Here is a 20,799-nt window from a genome sequence, read left to right as displayed (position 1 = left end):
TTCATAAGCGTACTGTAGTTATAATCTGGCTATTTATCCTCATGTTTGATGTTTCTGACTCACATAAATACATTATGTTTGAATGCAGAGAAGTACTTTGCATGACAAATTTGAGATTTCTGCTGGAAACATCTGACTGAAATTTATTTTCGCTATCCATAGGGAATAAGCCTCTGCATTATTTGATTGTTATTCACATTTTGGTAATCGCATTACGAACCTCTACTAAGAAATGAAATGGCAATGTGCCTTTTTTTTTTCTCCTCTAAGAGCAAACGTCTCCCTCCCCCTCCCAGATGCACAAACCTTGAAAAAGCATTAGAAAATTAAAAAGCCAACAGAAATAAAGTAATGTATCTACATTTCTACATTTGAATATTCATTAAAATACAGCTTTGCTTAGTCACTGATTGCCATTTGGATGATGCATGATACTTAGGCAAGCTTAATGCAACAATGGGAATTCGGTCTTGTGTTTACAAGATGAGTGTAGACTTTAATAGACAGATTCCTAATGGTGCTCAGCTGCCCTAATTGCATTAATATTGTTAGGCCATAAACCACTTTACATCAGTTGGTGATATGACTTTTTGTTGTAAATAAGACCTCAGAGAAATAGTAATAGATTTCATTTCTGCATTTTATTTAGATCCATCTTCGTATTCCTCATTCTATCCAGCAGCTGCTCTACCTACAATATTTTATACTAAGCACCACATGTCTGAGTTGTCCAATGGAGTTATTTGCCCTTGGCATTGTTTGCCCTTTGTTACTGTGTTGTTATATATTCTCTTCTCTCCCAGAGACTTCCTCTAGCAGATCCTGCACTGGCAGAAAATTTACTGCATTTTATCTCATTCTGTACAACCATTATCAAACATCACGAGCACAAGAAAGGATGACACAAAAACATCTCTGGGCTACTAAAACTCATGAGTCAAATTCATTTCTTGTTTCACCTCACAAATCACAGCGATCTGTTAATTGTGTCCCCCACTGCTTTTAGATTTTATGAGCATCAAATCACAGCAAGTTTTTTCTCTGGAATTTGTTGAAAAAAACCCCAACAAAAACCAGAACTAAACAAAAAATGCTGCCTCTACTTTTACCCTTTTTAACAGTTTTCTAATCTGAATATCTGATGTTCTTCCTGCCCCTTGACCATTTGGCAGCAGCTGAGAATCTCCTTTGCTCTGTTATACCATCCTGAAAAAGCTATTGATTGCTCTTCCACCAACTAACTAGCAGTAAGCCCTCATTTTCTGTATTCAGAAGAAAAGTGAATACAAAGTCATGATGGAAATGGAAACGAGGCTGCTTTGTCAGTGCGTGATGAATGCACAGAGCTATCTAGTTTGCTTACCTGATACTTCTTGACTTGTTATCAATGTAATGTCCACTAGTCATGTAGTGTGTATTAGTGCCAAAGACAGATAAATGGCTTAATAATGCACTGAAAGCGATTAATAGGAACATGTCAACCCATTTAACTGGATAATAATTATCTTCACAATATGTTTCTCACAATTAAACTAGCACAATCCAAACATCCACATGCATTTCCCATATCAAGAAAAAAATATTCTCAAGTTTGAACTTCATTGTTTTTCTTAATAATTGGATGTACTCAGCAGTTTGACAGCCCAGATCAACAGTGCATGTTGGCTAGTGCAAGGGCCCCTCATCGATCTTTTGCACACGTGGTAAATTAGTCAGACAAGAGCAGCTTGCAGCCCCCAAATCCTTTTAATGTTATTGTTCTTATTGAATTAAGTGGCATTGGAACAATTAGATTGTCCTCACAGTTCCTTTTCTTGTTTCCCCCCCCCTTTCTTGAACACTGGTCTAATTCTCCTGCTGACTTTCTTCTAAGAATAGCAAAAGCCCTGTGGAACAACAGGAACATGAGGCACTATGGGAATGCTTTAAACTTGGCAAACATTGAGAAAACAAACATATATGGAAAAACACATTTTGTGTTCTGCTAAACAGGGGTTTAAGTTCATACAAGCATCCTTCTTCTTTTTTTTTTTTTTTTTTTTTGTTTGTTTGTTTGTTTTGATAAGCAGAGACATGTCCCTAAAGGAAGCCATTGATTATTTTAGTCTCTGTTCATGTGTGCACTCATTTGTGCTGCCGCTCATTGCTGAGCACCCTCCATTTCTGTGGACATACTCGTGATGAAGTAATCAGGACTGCCTTACACGTTTTAGATTATATGAAACAACTGATTTATAGAGTGGCACTTGAGTATCTTCCACAATATTGTCCAAGATAGTCCACGGAGCTTTTGTTCTCCACCCTCCACCCATACCATCTTAATATAAAATTATTGGAGACTTTATGTCTCTAATTCCTTTGGACCTGACTCATGATTTTTTAGATTATATTAATATGTAATTCAAGCCTCTGCTTAGCAGCTTCTGTCAGTCTACACAACACACTGCCTATAGAAGAGACTAAGGGGCCAGAAGTGGACAACTGTAACTGTCACCCATAGCCCTAACAAGGATTGTGAATTTGAGCATTCAGACACAGCATTTCATGATTTTTATTTATGGAGACAGGGGCGGATGAAATCTCCGTTAGTAGGCTGGACTGCCACCTGCCTGAGCTCAGAAGTAGGCACACTGACTACTCAGCCTCTAGGCCAAAATTTGGGGTGTACATCTGGAAAGAGAAAACTCTTAATCACTTAATCAGCAGTGATGATGGTGAATTAGCAGATCATGCAAACCAGAGCCCAAGTGAAATCTAACTAAGTTTCATTTCCTTCTAGAAGATTATCTTATCTCAAAATAAAAATAAAAAATAGATATTCTCACACCAGATAATAAAGACAGTGGAGAAGAAAGAAATTACAACAACAAACAAAAATCTAATGATACTTGTTCCAAATGAAATTGGGTTGAAAAAATAGTTGAAGCACCTTCATGAATGGAGATGATCCTTGTTTCCAAAACCCAACAAAAATGGCAACAACATAACTGCCACTAGTATGAAGAGGAAAAAGGGAAAGATAAATGTAAAAAATTAAAAATAGGTACCTGGATGCACCCTGCAAAGGCACTGGTCTGTTGCTTTCAGTTACCCTCATAATTTTTCGTATACTTTAGGAAAATAACTCACACTTAGGTCCAGGCTCTCTACTAGTTAGAAGCTGAGTTTCACTGCTTAAGATATAGTCATAAGAAGGAAAACAAGTTATTGTTGTGATTATGTGACCTATATTGAAGAAAAACCCCTTTCAAAGCAGACCTCCTCTTCCCTCCCAAAACAGGCTCAAATACAACTCTGAGAAATCAATCTACCCTGTTACCTGTTCACTCATCTAGAGTCAATTTGCTCCAATTTTTCATTATACAGAATGAAAAGAAAATCATGCCACTGTGTGTTGCCAAAATTAATGAAAACTTATTTGTATAAATAAAATCAGTTCTATAATTCTGATCCCCAGCCTTGCCCTTTAGTTTCTGGAATGAAGTTCTTTTATGGTGTGAACTAGCCATGTCCCAGGAGTGAAACTAGCTCTAGTATTAGGGGTCTGTACTCTGAAAATATTTGTCAAACCCACCTATAAATGGCAGCTTTCCAAACAGTATCTCCATGATCTTGGCCAAAGATGTAGGGCCAGGTAGTATCAACTACCATGTCTCCACTAACATCAATAAACTATGACAGTTTATATCACAGAATCACTAAGGTTGGAAAAGGTCTCCAAGATTGAGTTCAACCATTAACCCAGCACTGACAAATCCACCACTTAACCATGTCCCTGAGCACTACATCTAAGCATTTTCTGAACACTTCCAGGGACAGTGATCCCACCACTTCCCTGAGCAGCCTGTTCAAATGCTTGCACATCATGACTGAAATAGTGAATTGTGCTGCTGGACACTCAGAAGCAAACAACTTATTTCCTTAAAGGTTTGCCAGTGGGCTTATGGTATTGAAGTCCTTTTAACATAAATAGGGTTTATGCCAGCTCCTGTGACAACAGCTCAACCTAGTTTGCTTGGTGAAGTAATTACATACATCTGAGCAGATCTGCCAACATCTCTACTCTAAGTTTGTAAGTTTGTATTTTAAAGGAGAAACTAGATAGAAATTTTACTACCCTGGGGTTTCAATTAATAATGTGAATAAAATACAAAAAGTAGTAATTCTTGGTCAAAACAGTAATAAAACAGAAATTTTAGACAGAACATGAGATGACAGGCTCATGCTGAAAGACCATAAGAAACAACAGAGTTAAATCAAATGTTCATATTAAACACAGTATGGTAGAGTACAATTTTTAAGATGTTTAACAAAATACATGTAATCTCTTTAAAATTAAAAAAAAAAGGAGAAAAACGGAGAAGAGAAAGGAAGAGCAGAGGAAAAACAAAATCATTTTTCCAGCTATTATAGAATTGCAACATTTGCAATTAAAGCAGCTTAGATCCTTTGTCCAGTAAAGTCTTCCTTTCATAGAAACTAGGATGTGTATGAAAATGAGGGAATAGGAGATGTGATATGGGTAACAGATGTGTGGATCTCAAATCTGTAATTAGGCTGAGGTGCACACAGAGTCCTGAAAGCATAACAGACCTGAAATGGTCATTACAAATACATATGAACTTAGAGTAAATAAAATAAATGCTTTAAGTAATGTAGAACACAAACATACAAAGTAGGTGCAGTGAAATTTTACTTCAGATAATAGAAACATTTTACTTGAGTAAAGCTAACCTGAAAAATTTCACTGTTATAGCAGGCCTCTTATAAGAGGGACTCATCCCTTTTAAAATTAACTGCCCTGTGCAAAACAAACATTAGAAGACAGGTACTTTTTAAAATACATTTTACCAGTAGCGATTGTGGGAAAATGTTCCCACTCCAACTGGATGGAACAGCGTCTTGAACCCATGGGCTACCTGAAAATGTAAAGGCTGATTTTGAAATATTTAATGACCTCTTGTTGGAGGCAGGTAATCAATCACCTGTGTTCTTTCAGTTCTGCTTTTGCACCTCTGCAAGGCCATGCTCACCCCAAGCTATGTGTGTGTCTCCTGGGAGGGGAGCGAGGCTGGACTGGAGAGGAGAAGCAGGGCTGCCAGGTGGACTCCCAGGGGCTCCTTCAGGGTCTAAGCCCAAGGAGAATTTGCTGGTATCTCTGTCTGCGTGAGCCTCATTGCACCCTGACGGCCTCTTAAGTGTTTAAACTGCAACTAGAGCAGCCAGCGCACAAGAGTTGAAACCCCATCTAGAATGGCTCTATTGAGAGCCATCAACAACTGGGAAAAGGTGACAGCTGAGGTAGATGTTTACTGAAAAAATATACTGTGAGTGTGGAGCAAGCATTACACATGAAACCAGCCCCTCTAGGCAGAATAGCTCATCCGGTTGTATCGTGTAATTTCTTTCTTTCCATTCTATATTGACCGAATCAAAATCAATGGAGACTAACGATGATTGTCACATGATTTGCAATTAGTTCTGTTCATCTATAATGGATTACAAACTTCTTTATCCTCTTCTTCTCTGATATGCACAATCTTGCAGAAAGTAGCCTAGCCATTCAACAGGAAGTAACCTTACCGAGAAAATAGGAAAATTTTATTTTGCCTTTATTGATTTTGTATCTGTTGATATAATGCTTAATGCTTCTTCCCATAAATAATAGATTTAATGCCGCAGCACGTCTAAAAGCTTCAAAGTAATAATTTCTATGTTACTAAGTCTCTCCTTTGGAGATGTAAGAAATGACAATGTAGGACCTGAAGAGGAGAATGTCAGTTAACAATCTGCCAGTAGATGTCTCTGCTAAACACAATGAAGGGAAAATACTCAGTGAAATGCGAGTGGTAGTTTGCATCCTTCAGCTGAAGAGTAGGGGTAGAACCAACTAGGTCACTAGCACTTTCTGAAGACTATTCTTACATAGTCACAGTGTAAATGGCATTTACTTAAAACTTAGTGAGTCCCAACTTAATTAAATATTAATTTTGTCTCCTGATATTATCTCACCGAGTAAGAAGAATTCAATAAAGGCTAAACTTATGTATTAATATTCTTGGCAGAAGTTATGAATATGGAGTCTTGGGGAAAAATATTTTTATCATTGAAATTCTAATTTTTGTGAAAACAAGCAGTCCATTCCTACTTCCAACAGAGAATTTCTTTACTAAGTATTTTGCCTCAAACTAAAATATCATTATGTGGAAAAATAAATTTTCATTTTAGGCTGAAATATTGCAGTACATGGTACAATAATTATGCCCCTGATGGATAACATTCAGACATTCTTATATTTTCTTTACATCTATATGTTATTTGGAAATGGTCTTATTTGCAAAAACACAGCTTCTAAGCAAAGAAAGTAATATTAGTTTCTCATAATTGGCACTTGCCGTTAACATACAGCATGATTTTCTGATTAATAACGAAAAAAAGATTTCAAAAGGCACAGATCAGCTGGAAAAGCATCTGCTTAAAATACACACACGTAATTAGGAGAGGACGTCAAACAGACTTGATTACATATTTCATGGGTATGTGTCAAAGAGTGTAAAGCATTTGACTTAACCCCAGGGTGACTTCAAGAGGATTTACTCTATCTAGTGTTTGTGATTAGCACCATATAATCTGGATCTGCCAAACAAGTAGAGTTTTACACAATATGCAAATTTCATTTTGCTTTAATTTAGCCCCTTTGGATTTAGCATAAAATCTCTATGTTGCATGAAGGGCTGAAACAGCTGGATCCAGTTAGCTAGGAAATTAAAAATGTAATAAGGTAATCCTTGCCATGGTAGCCAGCACACACTAGAATGGGACCCTGAGATCTGCTGAGGGATGGCTGCTGAAGTGTGCACCCCTAATGCCAGTCAGACCTTCTCCACAAATAGCAAAATGCTGACCCTTTCTGTAATCTCAGGGTGCTCTAACCTTTAATGAAACTAAATTGATCTCACCACCCTGTCAAGGCTCATTTTCCAGACACATATTAATAAGAAAACTGTTCACTTATCAGTTAAGAAAACTAGTATCCACAAGGTAAGATTTTATTTCCTTGTTAGTATATCAAGATGTGGCAAAAAATAATTAGCAATACATCGCACTGTTTAACATGTAATGGAATTAATTTATGTCTAATTTTATTTGCCATTTCCCCTTCAGTTCTGGTTTTCGCTGGAACTATCTAGAGGCAATTCTTGAATACTTCTTATACAGGTTTTTAAGAATACAGCCGAACAGGATTTTTATTTCTTTCCCATTTTAAATGGGTATTTTAAGAATAACAAGGTCCCTAACCTCATCAATCAATTTAGGCATCAAAAATTCTTTGGAAGGTCTGCACCCAAGTCTAAAAGCCCTCACTTCTGTTCTCCTTTGAAAAATATTATCTCACAGGTCTTTATCTCTTAGCAATGAAAATGACAACTTTGTAGTGAAAATGATGATTCCTTCACATCCTAACTATATCTGACACAGAAAATGATTTTGGGAGAAAGGTATTATAGACAGAAAGTATTTCTTCTCCAAAATATCCTTTGACCATGTGTGGGCAATGCTGGATCGCTGTAGGAACAAGTGGATCTGAGATTCATTAGTCTTGACTGCTGCTAATATTCCTGTGGCCTTTATCGAAGACTTGGTCTTCCAGCTATTCTCTCTCAAAGGAGGGTACAACAATTTCTCACATTTTATTTATTGAAAGTGAAAGTGACAGATTTCACCATGCTTCCTTAGGCAGAACTGGGAACAGATCCTGTATCTACAGTAAAAAAGGTAGTCCCCATCCATTAATTCAAACTTGCCTTCCAAACACATTGTATGTGCTTGGCTGTACTTCCAGGCAGTTGCACAAGACTGCCTCACCTACTTGCTCATTTTGTAATACTGACCATGTAATTGTTTTAATTTTGTCTACAACCATTAGTAAATGTGTGCTCAGTTGAGCAGGCGTTTGAATAAAGTAACAACAGTCCCAACAATGGGTTTTTTTGGTGCAAAAGAACCAATTGAGCTTTCTTTCTTCCTAATCTGCTGTAACCAGTCATTTGAAAATTAAAATCATCACAGACTTCTGAAATAATTTGTACATACACACTCTTTATATAAGACATCTGTTTGACTATGTTACCATAACAGGGACATTCTCACCCTGGAGACAGAATTTCTTTTTTGCCTTTGTGAGATAGTTTGCTGTCAGACTGTGAGCCTTTCCCTGTCAGAGAAAGCAACATCTATCTGAATAAACTTGGATTTGAAGCATGAAATGTGTGTTGGGAATCAGAAATCACTCCTAGAATAATGGACAGATATGGGTTTCACAAACAGAAAAACTCACTTCACGCTCCTCGGAGTTCTTCCAGCACATTCCCTGTTCTGTTTGACCGGTGTATTTCAGCCACAGGAAATGTAGAACCTGCCCTGCTCAAACCAAGCTGCAGATCTAAGGGAAGCAAAGAATCCCAAATCACTATTTCTACCTTAACTAATCTGACAGCTCGGCTCTCTAATCCCAAAGGGATCATTAGCAGGAAGGTTATGTAAAAGTAAAGAAATGCCCTATACCACACTAAGCTAATCATCTAAGCTCCTTTGATAGACAATGAGAAGAGCTGCAATTGCTGGCTGTAACTCCTCTCATACTAAATTTCAAAAAATTCAGAGAGATCAAGCTGGTGAAGTTACTGTCTCTTCCACTGATTTCAACGGGAATCTAAATAGTACCTCAGACATAGGTGTTGACATCAACATAAGGTAAATCCCACCCAGAGATTAAATGCAGATCTGAAAATATATTCAGTCACCTAACTCCCTGTTCCCCTAATTAGTATCTAATAGATTAGTATCTATGCGATTTAATAAATGTCAAGTAAATTTTGTGGCCAAGGAAAGGAACTCAAGTCTGCCAATTCGTCATCTAGCTCTCAGGCCATCATGTTAGCTTTCTTTTCGTGGCCCCATCAGTCAGAAGAGTGTGCACACAGGTGAGGTCCGCATAGTGAAACAGAATCTCATGTTGCAAACCTGAAAGTGAACAAGTGTGGGTAATTACTCTGTGGAGTAATTCTGTAATTCTGTAGAGGTTCTGATCAGTAGGTCATGATTTAGTTTTACAGCAACCGTCTTATGTAAGGCAGGAAAAACACCTGCCTTATATAATCCACTATGCAGAAAAAAAGCAACACACACTTGCAAGAAATTTAGACCATACAATTGCTGTTCACATTAGTGAAACCTTGTTCAATGGCTGATCTGAACTGGAAGAAGGTTCCACGATTTAAGCTAGGATTCATAAACAGTGTAATAAAAAACATATACTAGTTGCTTAGTCATTTGCTGTAAAAAAAAAGTCCATATCTTTGCTTAGGAACACAATTAGTTTATTTGGAACTAAATAAATGAATTAGATATGAAAAAAGATTAATCACTGCAGTTTATTAAATGTTCTCTCCTCTTGCTTTCCTGGTTGTATACTACCGTATACCTCTCCTGATTTCAGGAGACAGGGAGAGAGCAGGCTCAGGATTTATCATTCTTGTTAGATCACCACAAACTATCTTGAAGAAACTGAACAACTAACATATGGACAACTCTACTCTTGCCAGCTCATTAACAACTCTGAGTCATAGCTACCCCAGCTCAATGGGGATGTCCATATTCTTATGTTACCAATCAGGGCTGGGGAAAAAAGGATCAGCAGAGGCAGAAAACAGACAAGAATGTGCAATTAATGGCTGTACTTCTGTGTTAAAACCTGTATTTGGGAACAACCAGTGTAGGAGTGAATTTTGCCACTCCTCATGGTACAGAACAATAGTTCTTATAAATTCACTGTCTCTGGCATTTCTGCCAGCTTTATTAAGTCAACACAATGACCCACAACACAGTACAGCTGAGGATACTACCATGTTCCACAGCTGTCTTATTTCCTGTGCAAATACTTCTCTTTCTATTTCTTCCCCATATCTGGTTGGTCTTGTGTGTTGTTCTGGTTTTTTTTTCTGTAGTGATTTAACCAACAGTTGCATGAAGGTGTATAGATCATTCGTAAAAGCAACCACATGCAGTGATCTTAATTATCATAGGTTTCAATAACTTCAGAAGTAATACCTGATCTACAATATGAAACTGTGATTAGTAGTATACACAGTACTTGTATCTAATGTCTCCTTCATCTAGGGATGAAACTAGACACATATAGATGTATAGATTAGACACATAAAAAAGGATGAAAGAGGAAAGGCAAACGCAGGACATACTAACTGGCACACATGAGACTCTTCTACTGCCAACAGGATAGGGTTAAGTCTTCCTTGGTGATAAAAATGAGATCAGTGACTCCAGCAACCTTTCATATGAAAACATATAAGGCCCCCCAAAACAAAATTATTTCAAGTTTCTCCTTGTAGTCTTTAATATTTAGGACTTGCAATATACACAGCTCTGCAAAGTGAGACCTCAGTAGCTGCAGAACTCAAGAACCTAGTTACCATTGATCAAGTAAAAATCTTGTCAGTGTTGGACACCGATGCTCCCTGCTATTTCTTGCCTCAGCAAACCACAGCCAGTGCAAGAGCACCTGCACAGATCCCTCAGTTATTAGCTGCTCCAGCTTCCTCTTTCCAAAATCTCCCAAGCATTGAAAGGACCCTGTTGAAAATCTCCCATGTAATAACACTGGGTTATCTCTACAGGTCTGAGGAGTGACCTTTTTCTTTCTTTCACAGATTTTGGCCTCTTCACAGATTAGGGAGTTTGTGAATGCAATCCATGTCAATATTAGCAAGTGACTATTAAAAAACCCAAAACATAAAAGCAATTTTCAGAAAGAAACCTTGTATACAGCTTAAAATCTTTAAAGGCAGCCTTGGCAGGATTTCTTCTGGCAACTCACAAAGCTTCTCAAATCATGTTTTAGCTGTTCTGCTCTGCTTTCAAGGGTACAAATGATGCCTAGTTTGCATTAGTCAAGTCACAAAAGAAAGCTAGGAAAACCTGGATTGACATAACATGCTAGCAGCAGGAGCTGTTAAGCTGTAAGTAAATAACATCCTTGTTTGTTCTCTAAACCAAGTTCATCTTGGCACAGAAAGTTAACACCAGTGACAGTTCATCTCACTATCGATGAAAGGAGAATTTTGTCTTTCGACATACCAGTAGTGTCATTATCCGGGAATCCTTTGGATTTGAAGCTCTTATGCACTCCCTTCACATTTAGAAGTCAAACTTTTCTTTCTGATGCCAGAAATTAAAATGCCTTCTCCTTAGTGTATTTGTATTTACCTATTAAGAATGTAGATGAAGCATTTTCTTGCAACTGTAAACTCATCAACCATTTTTCTTAGAATGCCCCCCCAACACATAATCTCAAATACAGTTAGAGAAGGTGTTAATTATAGGCAGTGAGGTGACGATATTAGTACAATTAGTATTGCCCAGGTTTGTTTTATGCTCTAGTGCATCTTGTCACAAATGGCTGACATAGAGAAGGTAAAAATTTCACCAATGATTCCTTCTCTCTCTTAAAGCAAGGGAAGGTTTTTCCTCCAAAATGAAGCATTTCTTAAACAGCAGCCAAAATGAAGCATCTATTTTGAACAACCTGTATATCACATGCCAGAACACATGTATTAATGTCATCTTTAATCTCATGATTTTTAAAAGAAAATCCCCAAATCCATTAAAATTATGAATGAAAGCAGCACTGAGGATATAAGCAGTAAAGTACACAAGCCTCACACCCATGGTCCAGATTTAGGTGACATACCCAGACAATGGTAAGATGAAGTCACAAACTCCACACACAAGAAATCCCAGTAATCTCTGCCAATCTGATTTAGGAAAACTTTTTTTCTGGTCCCTAATCTGGATGACTTGCATAACCCTAGGTGTTAAAACACAACGCACAAGAAAATCTGTGCAGTACCACCAAATGCAGACTGCTAAACATCCTATCACTGGGTGCAACCCGTCTTTGATGTACCAGAGGACAGTAAAAATTATTACACAGCAAAACGCAAGAACAGTTCCAAAGATCAAGTTAAAAAAACAAGTTAGCTTCAGCCTTTAACATTCTGCACTGTATTTTGCTTTATGTGGTAAAATTGCCTTTATGAAAGCCAACATAACCTTTACTCTCCAACAAGTAGTCAAGCATCTGGTGAATTTAAAGACACCTTTCAATTCATCGTCCTTAGGAGACTTAGTCTGCATTTTAAAATTTTTCCCAATGCATATTTCCTTCTAAAGAGAATTAATGTTTCCTGAACAGACATTATAATTATAATTATAGTACACCTTACAACAATTTAATGAAAATTATGTGCTTTAGTTTCTTTTTTAAAACAGATGAAAATTTACTCATAAAATTACATACCAGCTGAGGTTAAGTTTAAAAATCATATAGATACAAGACCTCTGAAATTGTTTAAATACACACACATCATGATGCAACTCTGGCATGAAATATGTCTTATTGTTAAATGAAAGTTGATACAGGTCTGAGATTAAGTCAGATGGTATTGGACTCAACAGATCTGTATGTTTCACAACACTGCCTAACATCGAAACTCTGAGTTACTTTCCATTAGTGATCTCCCTCCCCATCTTCAGTAATTACACTGGTATAATCCAGGTACAGCACACCCCAAAAGAACTTCACAAGTGTTTTTATGACACATTAGGATAGAATTAATAATAAAATTAATTTATTATTATTTTAAATTAACAATTTTAAATTAACAATAAAATTAATTTATTTTGCTTGTTTCTACTCCAGGTTATTTCCAACACAGATGAGAATCATTGTGTTCAAGGAGTGTAAATCAAGTACTCCAGCAGCTACAGCAAAGTGAGATTCAGAAGTGATTCACATTTGACAGTGCATTTTGCCACTGAAAACTCTGACAGTTGAAGTGGAAGAAGTATTTGTAAAGAGGTCTAAAACAAATCTGCAGCCCTTCTGAATTATGAATTGCTTCTACAGCATGCAACAGCTCTGTTGTATACACAGAAATGCTCATAGTCTCTGTTCAAAGGGAACAGTGGGCTTTTGACAGAAATTAAATAACCTGCAAAAGCCTATGTTCTCAATGATGTTCATGGGGGAAAATATTTTTTTCAATGTTTTATGAAAGGATTCTAAGTATGAAAATTTGAAGCCAAATTCACACTTTTGGCAACTGAAAGGTCTCAACATACTATTTATTCATGTCTGTCTTCTACCCTGTCCTCCACTGATATCCACTTTATTCCGGTTCAGTGCTAAGTGTTCCCCTCAACCTAGTATTAGGAGATTTTTCAATTGTTTAGCTGAAATAGGTACCAATAGGAGGTTTAGATGGATGAGAAATGTAATAGAGGAGATGATATCATCAACTCTCACATTTATGGCAGGCAACGCTCCTATACATTAAACCAAAGCCCTCTTCACAAAGGAACACGCTTGTTTAAAATTGCTCATTTTTCAGCAGCATTCTATAACACAAGAACATGTACTAAAGGCTGGTTTCTGATCCCTAGTCTCCATGTAGACCAACATCCTTACTTGTCGGGTCTCCTATTGAAGTGGATGAAAACTGCTATTGATTTCCACATGAATAAGACCTGAAGAATCTAACATAATACTCCTCACAGAAGTCTTGCACTGTGAGGAAGAAGAAACTAGAATCCTTCATATGAATCATGAAAATAAATCACAGGTATTAGTTAAAATTATACTAACTGGAAAAGTACATAGGCAGTGTCTCTCTGGACTCACGCCTCTTTTACATCACAATGCACTTTATGCCTTTATATAGGAAATCAAAGAGTGCACTGAAAATGGGAGGTTCAGACTTTACACATTAAGTGTGCACATACATGAGCATGAAACCCATTCAGGAACACGCCGGCACATATCACATGTGGTAACATGCCATGGTGCAAGCTTGCCTGGCCAGGTGCCACCTCCTACCCTTTTCAGGAGAATCACTGACCCATGGCAGCAAACACAGAGAGACTGTGCACTTGGGGTGCTGAGTCAGACAAGCAGCAGGCTATCCTGCAGTAAACAAGGCACATGACTGTCACTCTTCACATACAGGTTCTGGCCTGAAGATCAGCTTAAAGTTTTATTTGGGACTTTAGTGTTAACTACTTGTTAAGGGCTTCAAAGATATCAAAAAGTGCAAGCCACTCAGTGGCTTTCAGCCACACACTACTTTCTACTATCACTTTCCTATTGCATCTTTGTGAGTGTGAGGCAGACTAGAAGTGCTCGATGTACTCAAGTCTTGCACATCCAAACCAGTCTGGATACCTTTTTTTTTTTTCCCAAACCAGGCTGGAGTAATCCAATATGAGGAGTAATTCAGTTACACTGAAGTCTCTTCTTCACAATGATGAACGTGGATAGTAACACTAGAAATGAAAATTAAGCTACAGCCATAAGAAACAGATCAGACTTGTGCCCTGTCTATAGATCTGGAACTTTAGTTTTCAGTATTAGAGTTATATTAACTGACCTGTGAGTTTTTCCAGAACATCGAATCCATGTTTCAGAGCAATGATATCAAGAAAAGAGACTGTGCCATCTTCAAACCTAAAGAATGGAATAAATGAGCAGAGTAAACAAAACACAGAGCTATGGTAGAGACTTTAAGTCTATTGTAAGAGTTACTATTTTGTATTCAGTGACTCTAACTTGCAGAGGGGGAACTCTTCTCTTAGGGATTCATCTTCCAGTCTTGTAGTGTCCTGTGAATCAAAAATATGTTCTTCAAAGCTATAGAGGTTCATATGAACAGTTGCTTGTGCATAGAAAGTTATAATTTTCCCCTGAATGGGCTACTTGTGGGTTTTTAATTTTAAAGTAATGCTTAACAGTTATGTCTTCTGTGTGCTCCTCCTGGAAATTAATTTTTAACTGACCTGTAACAAGAGCACTATAAAAGAACTGGGGGAAAAGTGCAATCCCTATCATTATCTTTTAAAGGAAACACCAAATGGAAACAAAACTGTCAGATTTTATGAACTATTGCAGCCATTCCCACAGTTCAAGAGAAGAAGGTGCAGCTACAAGGTGAGATTGTACTCAGGAAGTGGTGCATTCAAGGGGTCAGAAGGAACACCATATCAAGCATCAAAATATGTTCCATTTAGGCTTTGTGTGTACCGCAGTCCACAAGAAGTTTTAAGGAGTGATTATTCATCTTGCTTCACCACAAAGAGGAACATAGAATAATGAAGACAACTGATGAGGCTGGAACTGTACAGAGCTGTACCATGTAAGACTGAACCTGGGATCACAGTAAGTCCCTAAGAATGAAGAAGCTGTCTCCAAAATTGTAACAGTTAATGAGCAGCAAATGAGCCCACCACCAACAACTCCAAATCTCATGGTTCAAGTTTAAAATTAAACTCTGACCACGAGGATGAGACCTCACAGGGAGCTGGTGCTCCTTATAACTTTTTCAGAAAGGTCTGATGATATCCACATTGAAGAATGACTGGACGAGATAGAACAAAACAAAGTCTCACACTTTTGAGTAAAACACTTTACATACACATTTTTTACCAGAAAACAGGGGATTAATTTTTTTTTTCTGCATGTATAATTTTTTCATAATGCATGTTAAAAGCTTTTGGCACCACAATTAATTATGTATTGTGAAAAGGGTCAAAGGTTAAAAATGTCAGAATTCAAATGCTTTTTCTTTACCAAAATAAACTTCAATAGAATAGCATAACAGCTCTCACTTCTCACTTCTACTGTAAGTTTTCTTATTTCTATTTTATTTTTCTATAGTTATCAAATAATTTAAATACTGCAAGTGACATCATCAGATAAAGGACATATAAAGCTTCCAAAATATTTGGTAAAAGTTCACACAAAAAAAAAAAGCAAGAGTATTGCGTATATATGATAATATGTTCAGCTGTGATGAAAGAAGACAGATAGACATGGCAAATAATTATAAACCAAGTGATATATACATTCCTCTCTTGTATTTTGTTTGTTCATATGGCCCCTTCTATTCATACATTGCCAGTTTTCCACTTCTGATAAACAAAGTATGAATATTTATTATTCCTATAATATGTATATTATATATATATAATATATAATATTTCCAGTGCACTTGACTCTCACATATTGCTGATGAGCAACTTCATGTCAAAATTTTCAGGAATCATCTATAAATTATGATATTTAGCAAATTAAGCCTTAAGTGTTATAGCAATAGTGCCATGGCAAAACATGATGCTAAGGGCAGCTATTCCCTTCTTGAGACACAAAGAGCTGTCTGTCAGAATATTTAACCGTATTTAAGATTGGGAGCAGAAATGCTTCTTGCATTGCAAAACATTGGCTTCAATGACTACTTTTCTATTTCGTGCAATTGATGCTTCAAATAAACTGTTTCCTCACTCAATGGCAGTTTCAGTGTTAGAATAATCAGTCTAGGATGATGTTCATTTGCATGCTGGTCTAGAAGCCATTTCCTGTAGTAATCAAGGTTTTACAGCTGATGATGTATAAAGGATACTTACAAAAGCTAATACTGCAAATACCAACCCAAGAAACAAGAAGCTTACCTCTCTTATCTAGATCTTATTATAATTGATCTCATTTAATCACGTCTGGGATGAGCTCAATTGCTTAGCTGATTGTGTTTGTGAAACGCTAATAGTATTTCACATCAAATTGCTATCTGACAAACTGGTTAAACAACTCATGGCATAACAAAAACCAGAGCAGCCTGCCTAAAATCTATCAAGGAGTTATGAAGCTGATGAGCTGCTCTCCTTTTCCAGGTCACACAAGACTTCTGCTTTTAGAAGGAAAAATTTTTGAGTCATGAAAGAAAACTCTTGCTTTACAGAGACCAGTCCTGCCTTTAGGATCTTCCTAGGGATGGTGACAGGCTAGTCTTTCCTTGAATTCTTGTTCAACTGCTTGTTGTGACACTTCTCTGTTAAACTTCCGCATAGAAATGCTATTTTCTAAAGTCATCAGCCCACACTTCAGGACAACTGAAACATGGGTTGGACTTGATGATCTCGGAGGTCCTTTCCAACCCAGCTGATTCTATGGTACTATGATTCTGTGAAAGGAAATGGTGACACCTTGGGTAGATTCAATTCATCCTCTTCTTAGCCAGGTAACCTTTACATGGAAATATGATGATGAAAACCTTGACCTGGACAGATGTGATTGGAAATAAAGTGCCTAGGGTCTATAAAAACAACTTATGTTTAAAGAGAGGACTTAAAGCTAAAATTGGTGCAAGGCAAAAATATTACCCTGGTGTTGGACAGCGCTGACTTAAGTCAGGAAACCAGAAAGACCCTCAAGACCAATCAACCAATGCTGAAGTGGTGAAATACCTTGCATAACATAAGCTATTCTATATATGGAAAGTATACAAGGCATGGCTTTTAGGTTTTTGGGTGAGAGCACCTGCTGCTGGATTATGAGAAGGTTGAATTGTTTAGCAGGCAGACGAGTGATTCAGCTGTTTGGGTGGGGTTTTTTGAGGTTTTTTTGTTTTGTTTTGTTTTGTTTTTTCAATTCATTTGTCCAGTTAAAGTAAATCTAGACACAGAGCCACTGTGCACAGAATCACAGAATACCAGGTTGGAGGGAACCTCAAGAATCATCGGGTCCAACTTTTCTTGGCAAAAGCACAGTCTAGACAAGATGGCCCAACACCTTGCCCATCTGAATCTTTAAAGCGTGCAGTGTTGGGTAATCTACCACTTCCCTGGGGAGATTATTCCAATGGCTGATTACTTTCATTGTGAAAAATGTTCCTCTTGTGTCCAATCAGAATCTCCCCAGGATTAACTTGTACCCATTACTCCTTTTCTTTTCCATGTGAATCCTTGTAAAAGGGGAGTCTCCACCTTTGTAGACACCCTTTAAATACTGGAATATGGTGATAAGTTTTCCCTTTTAAAATCTAAAACTTTTGTCTTACTATTCACCTACAGCATGCTCAGCAGGATCCCAAACTCCACAGTATTGTGATCACTGCAGCCAAGGCTGTCACTAACTGAGATATTGCAAAGTACATTTTCTTGGTTTGTGTGTAGCAAATTCAGCCTCATTCCTGGCTGACACATCTAACATACATATGAGAAAGCAGTCCTTTGCACATTCCAGAAACCTGACAGATGATATGTGAGCTGCTGTATTGTTCTTCCAATAATTGTTTGGGTGGTTGAAGTCACCCATTCTATTGATTTGAAGCTTGTTTAAGTTACACTGATACTGCTGCATTGGCTTTACCGCCCTGGTTTGGAGGTCAGTAGCAGATGCCTACTGTAAGATCTTCCTTGGAGATGACACCTTTCCTCTTGAACCACTCATTAGATAGAGCTTCCATAATCTCTGTCATTGACTTCTATAGTATTCAAGGTTCTCTTTAACTTCGAGTGTGACTGTGGCTCTTCCTCCTCTTCTTTCCTGCCTGTCTTTCTAAAAGAGCCTATAACCATCTATCACAATGCTCCATGTATGCCAATTGTCCCACTATGTTTAAGTTATTCCTATGATATCATAACTTTCTGATTGGGCATGGAGTTCCAGTTCCTCCTGTTGGTTCCCCAGGTTGCATGCACTGATATATATACACTTGAGGGGGTTGGTGTTCTAGTTCTCATCTTGGGAGGTAGCTAAAGAACTTTTGCACATCTGCAATTTGCATCCATAACACAGCCCAGAGCACTGAAACTTTGATAAAAATCCCATCACAAGGTCAAAAATAATACTGCTCATTTTTGAGCATTGCTGAGTCAATGCAACTGCAATGAAGGAAGGTGGGGGAGAACATCACTGTCAGCCTGCTGCCACTCTCCTTTACACCTGGGTAATGACTCCATTTAGGTCAAATGAACAGAAGTCATTCCTGAGTTTCTAAAGCAGGTAAAAGAAAAACCAAATCCATAGAGGATGCACATTTCTTGAATAAGCTGCTTTTCTTTTCTTTTTTCTCTTTTTTTTTTTAACACTTCTCAAGAGTGGAGCTGTCCTTTGAAGTGAGATATTACATGAGTTCCTTTCATCTTTTCAATTCATTTATTTTCATCTAATTAAAAAGTACAACAATACAGAGAGATTCTTGGGATTCATTTAAAAGTAGTTCATTCAGATACTATTTTTCAGCTCATAGAGATATTTCATATCACTGCCACATGAAACAACTATCTTGGCAAATTCAATTTTTACATTTTATACATTTGCTTGTTTATTCTAAAGTGAAATTTTATGGAATGACACTAGCACCTAGGGTATACAGAGTCAAGCTTATGATTGTAGGAAAAGACTGTTTTCAGTCATATTCATGTTCTTAAGTTGGTAATTGCCATCTCTGATATTAGCAGGGGAACATATTTTAATTGGTCTCACTGCTTTCTAACATCAAAAAATAATATTTGCAAAAGGAGCTATATTTGTTCTGCTTTTCTTTAACTTAAAACATATCATTACTAGGCTACAAAACCTTTAGGGCCCTGTTTTGCTCTTTAGAACTTCCATCAGCTCTTCCTGAGACAAAGTCCTCAGGTACCTTTCCAGGGTGTTTATGTCTCTCCAAAGGACATGATCCCCTTGTCCGATTTTGTCTCCCACAGATGATACTCTTCAATTTTAACAATTTGCTGGTTGTCCATATTGGTCACTTTCTTAACTGGGTGAAACCCTGGTCACATTAACACCAACAGCTGAACTTTAAGAGAGCATCTCTCAAGATTAAGCATTTTCTTGTGGGCTTTTTGATCCTCCACTAGTAAATTCTTTGGAACAGTATATGATCCACAGACCACTAACCTCAGATAAACACATCATTTTGACTAAATATCTTTGTTTCACACAGTGGATGACACTGAAGCAAGTAAATAAAATTAGGAGATAGCTTGTTGTAACAGACATATATGCTAACATTAAACTATCCTTTCATAATAATCTAACTTTTGTGCAATTGCCTGCACAGAATCATGCTAAAGTTAGCCAAGAATTTAGTAGGTAGGAGGGCAGTAATAAGTTACAGAACTCTGAATAAGACACCTACTCTCACCATGTCAGCAACTCCTTTTTACCTCTGTTAGTGTTATATTATATGATCATGAGCAATGATTGTTTCTCATAGAATGAAAGGAGATCCAGAGCCCTAAAAACTGCCCCTTGTGGAGGAGAAAATTGAATTGGTAAGTCAATCCATATTTATTTCTCCAGTGTCCCTGTGCATCTTTCCGTTATATACAATTTGATGAACTTCTAGCTGATAACTTTGCTCACTATGTATATCTCTAATAATCTTCCCCTTTTGCACTAAAAAGATTAGCAATCCTTGAGTCTGTTACTCAAATTGGTAGGAATGACACATTCTGATTTTGCAGATTATCAGCTCCACAGGACTCTTCCTTTTGATAAAAATCACACTTCTTATGATATGTATCACAATAACTTTCAGCTATATGCAATTTTTAAATACAGTTCAATTTCTTCTACTAATATAATTTTTACAATTAATAGTTTACAATATATCTAAAAAAGTATTTATACAAGAGATTTGCCATAAATATTTAAATCACAAAACAATGAATGAGTTATATCTCAGGGATAACATACACACCCTACCTAACCCTACAAGGACCCCCCAAAGTAAAATAATAAGAACATTACTTTTTTTTTTTCCTCACCAGAAGCCATTGGTCACAAAATAACCAATGCCTCGCATGTCACTGGCCAGAGGTTCCCTTCCAAATTCACAAAACAGCCCAATATGTTTTCATTGCATTGCTATGGCAGTGGGG

The 20,799-nt window shown here is 37.2% G+C and overlaps 1 protein-coding gene across 4 annotated transcripts in view; it reads right to left on the bottom strand.

Moving 5' to 3' along the window:
• Positions 1 to 20,799, bottom strand: part of MOCOS (molybdenum cofactor sulfurase) — a 211,389-nt gene that overhangs the window by 76,641 nt on the left and 113,949 nt on the right. For all 4 annotated transcript variants that reach the window (XM_051812637.1, XM_051812639.1, XM_051812640.1 and 1 more), the window contains one exon: positions 14,505 to 14,581. In XM_051812637.1, coding sequence (XP_051668597.1) covers positions 14,505 to 14,581 — 77 coding nt within the window. The remainder of the gene's footprint in view (positions 1 to 14,504; positions 14,582 to 20,799) is intronic.

The sequence above is a fragment of the Manacus candei genome, unplaced genomic scaffold, assembly GCF_025592945.1.
Source record: "Manacus candei isolate 608988 ecotype Guabito, Panama unplaced genomic scaffold, ASM2559294v1 h1tg000088l, whole genome shotgun sequence".
NCBI classification, from domain to species: domain Eukaryota; kingdom Metazoa; phylum Chordata; class Aves; order Passeriformes; family Pipridae; genus Manacus; species Manacus candei.
Note: the sequence above shows the minus strand (reverse complement) of the source record. Positions and strands in the feature narration are given on the sequence as shown.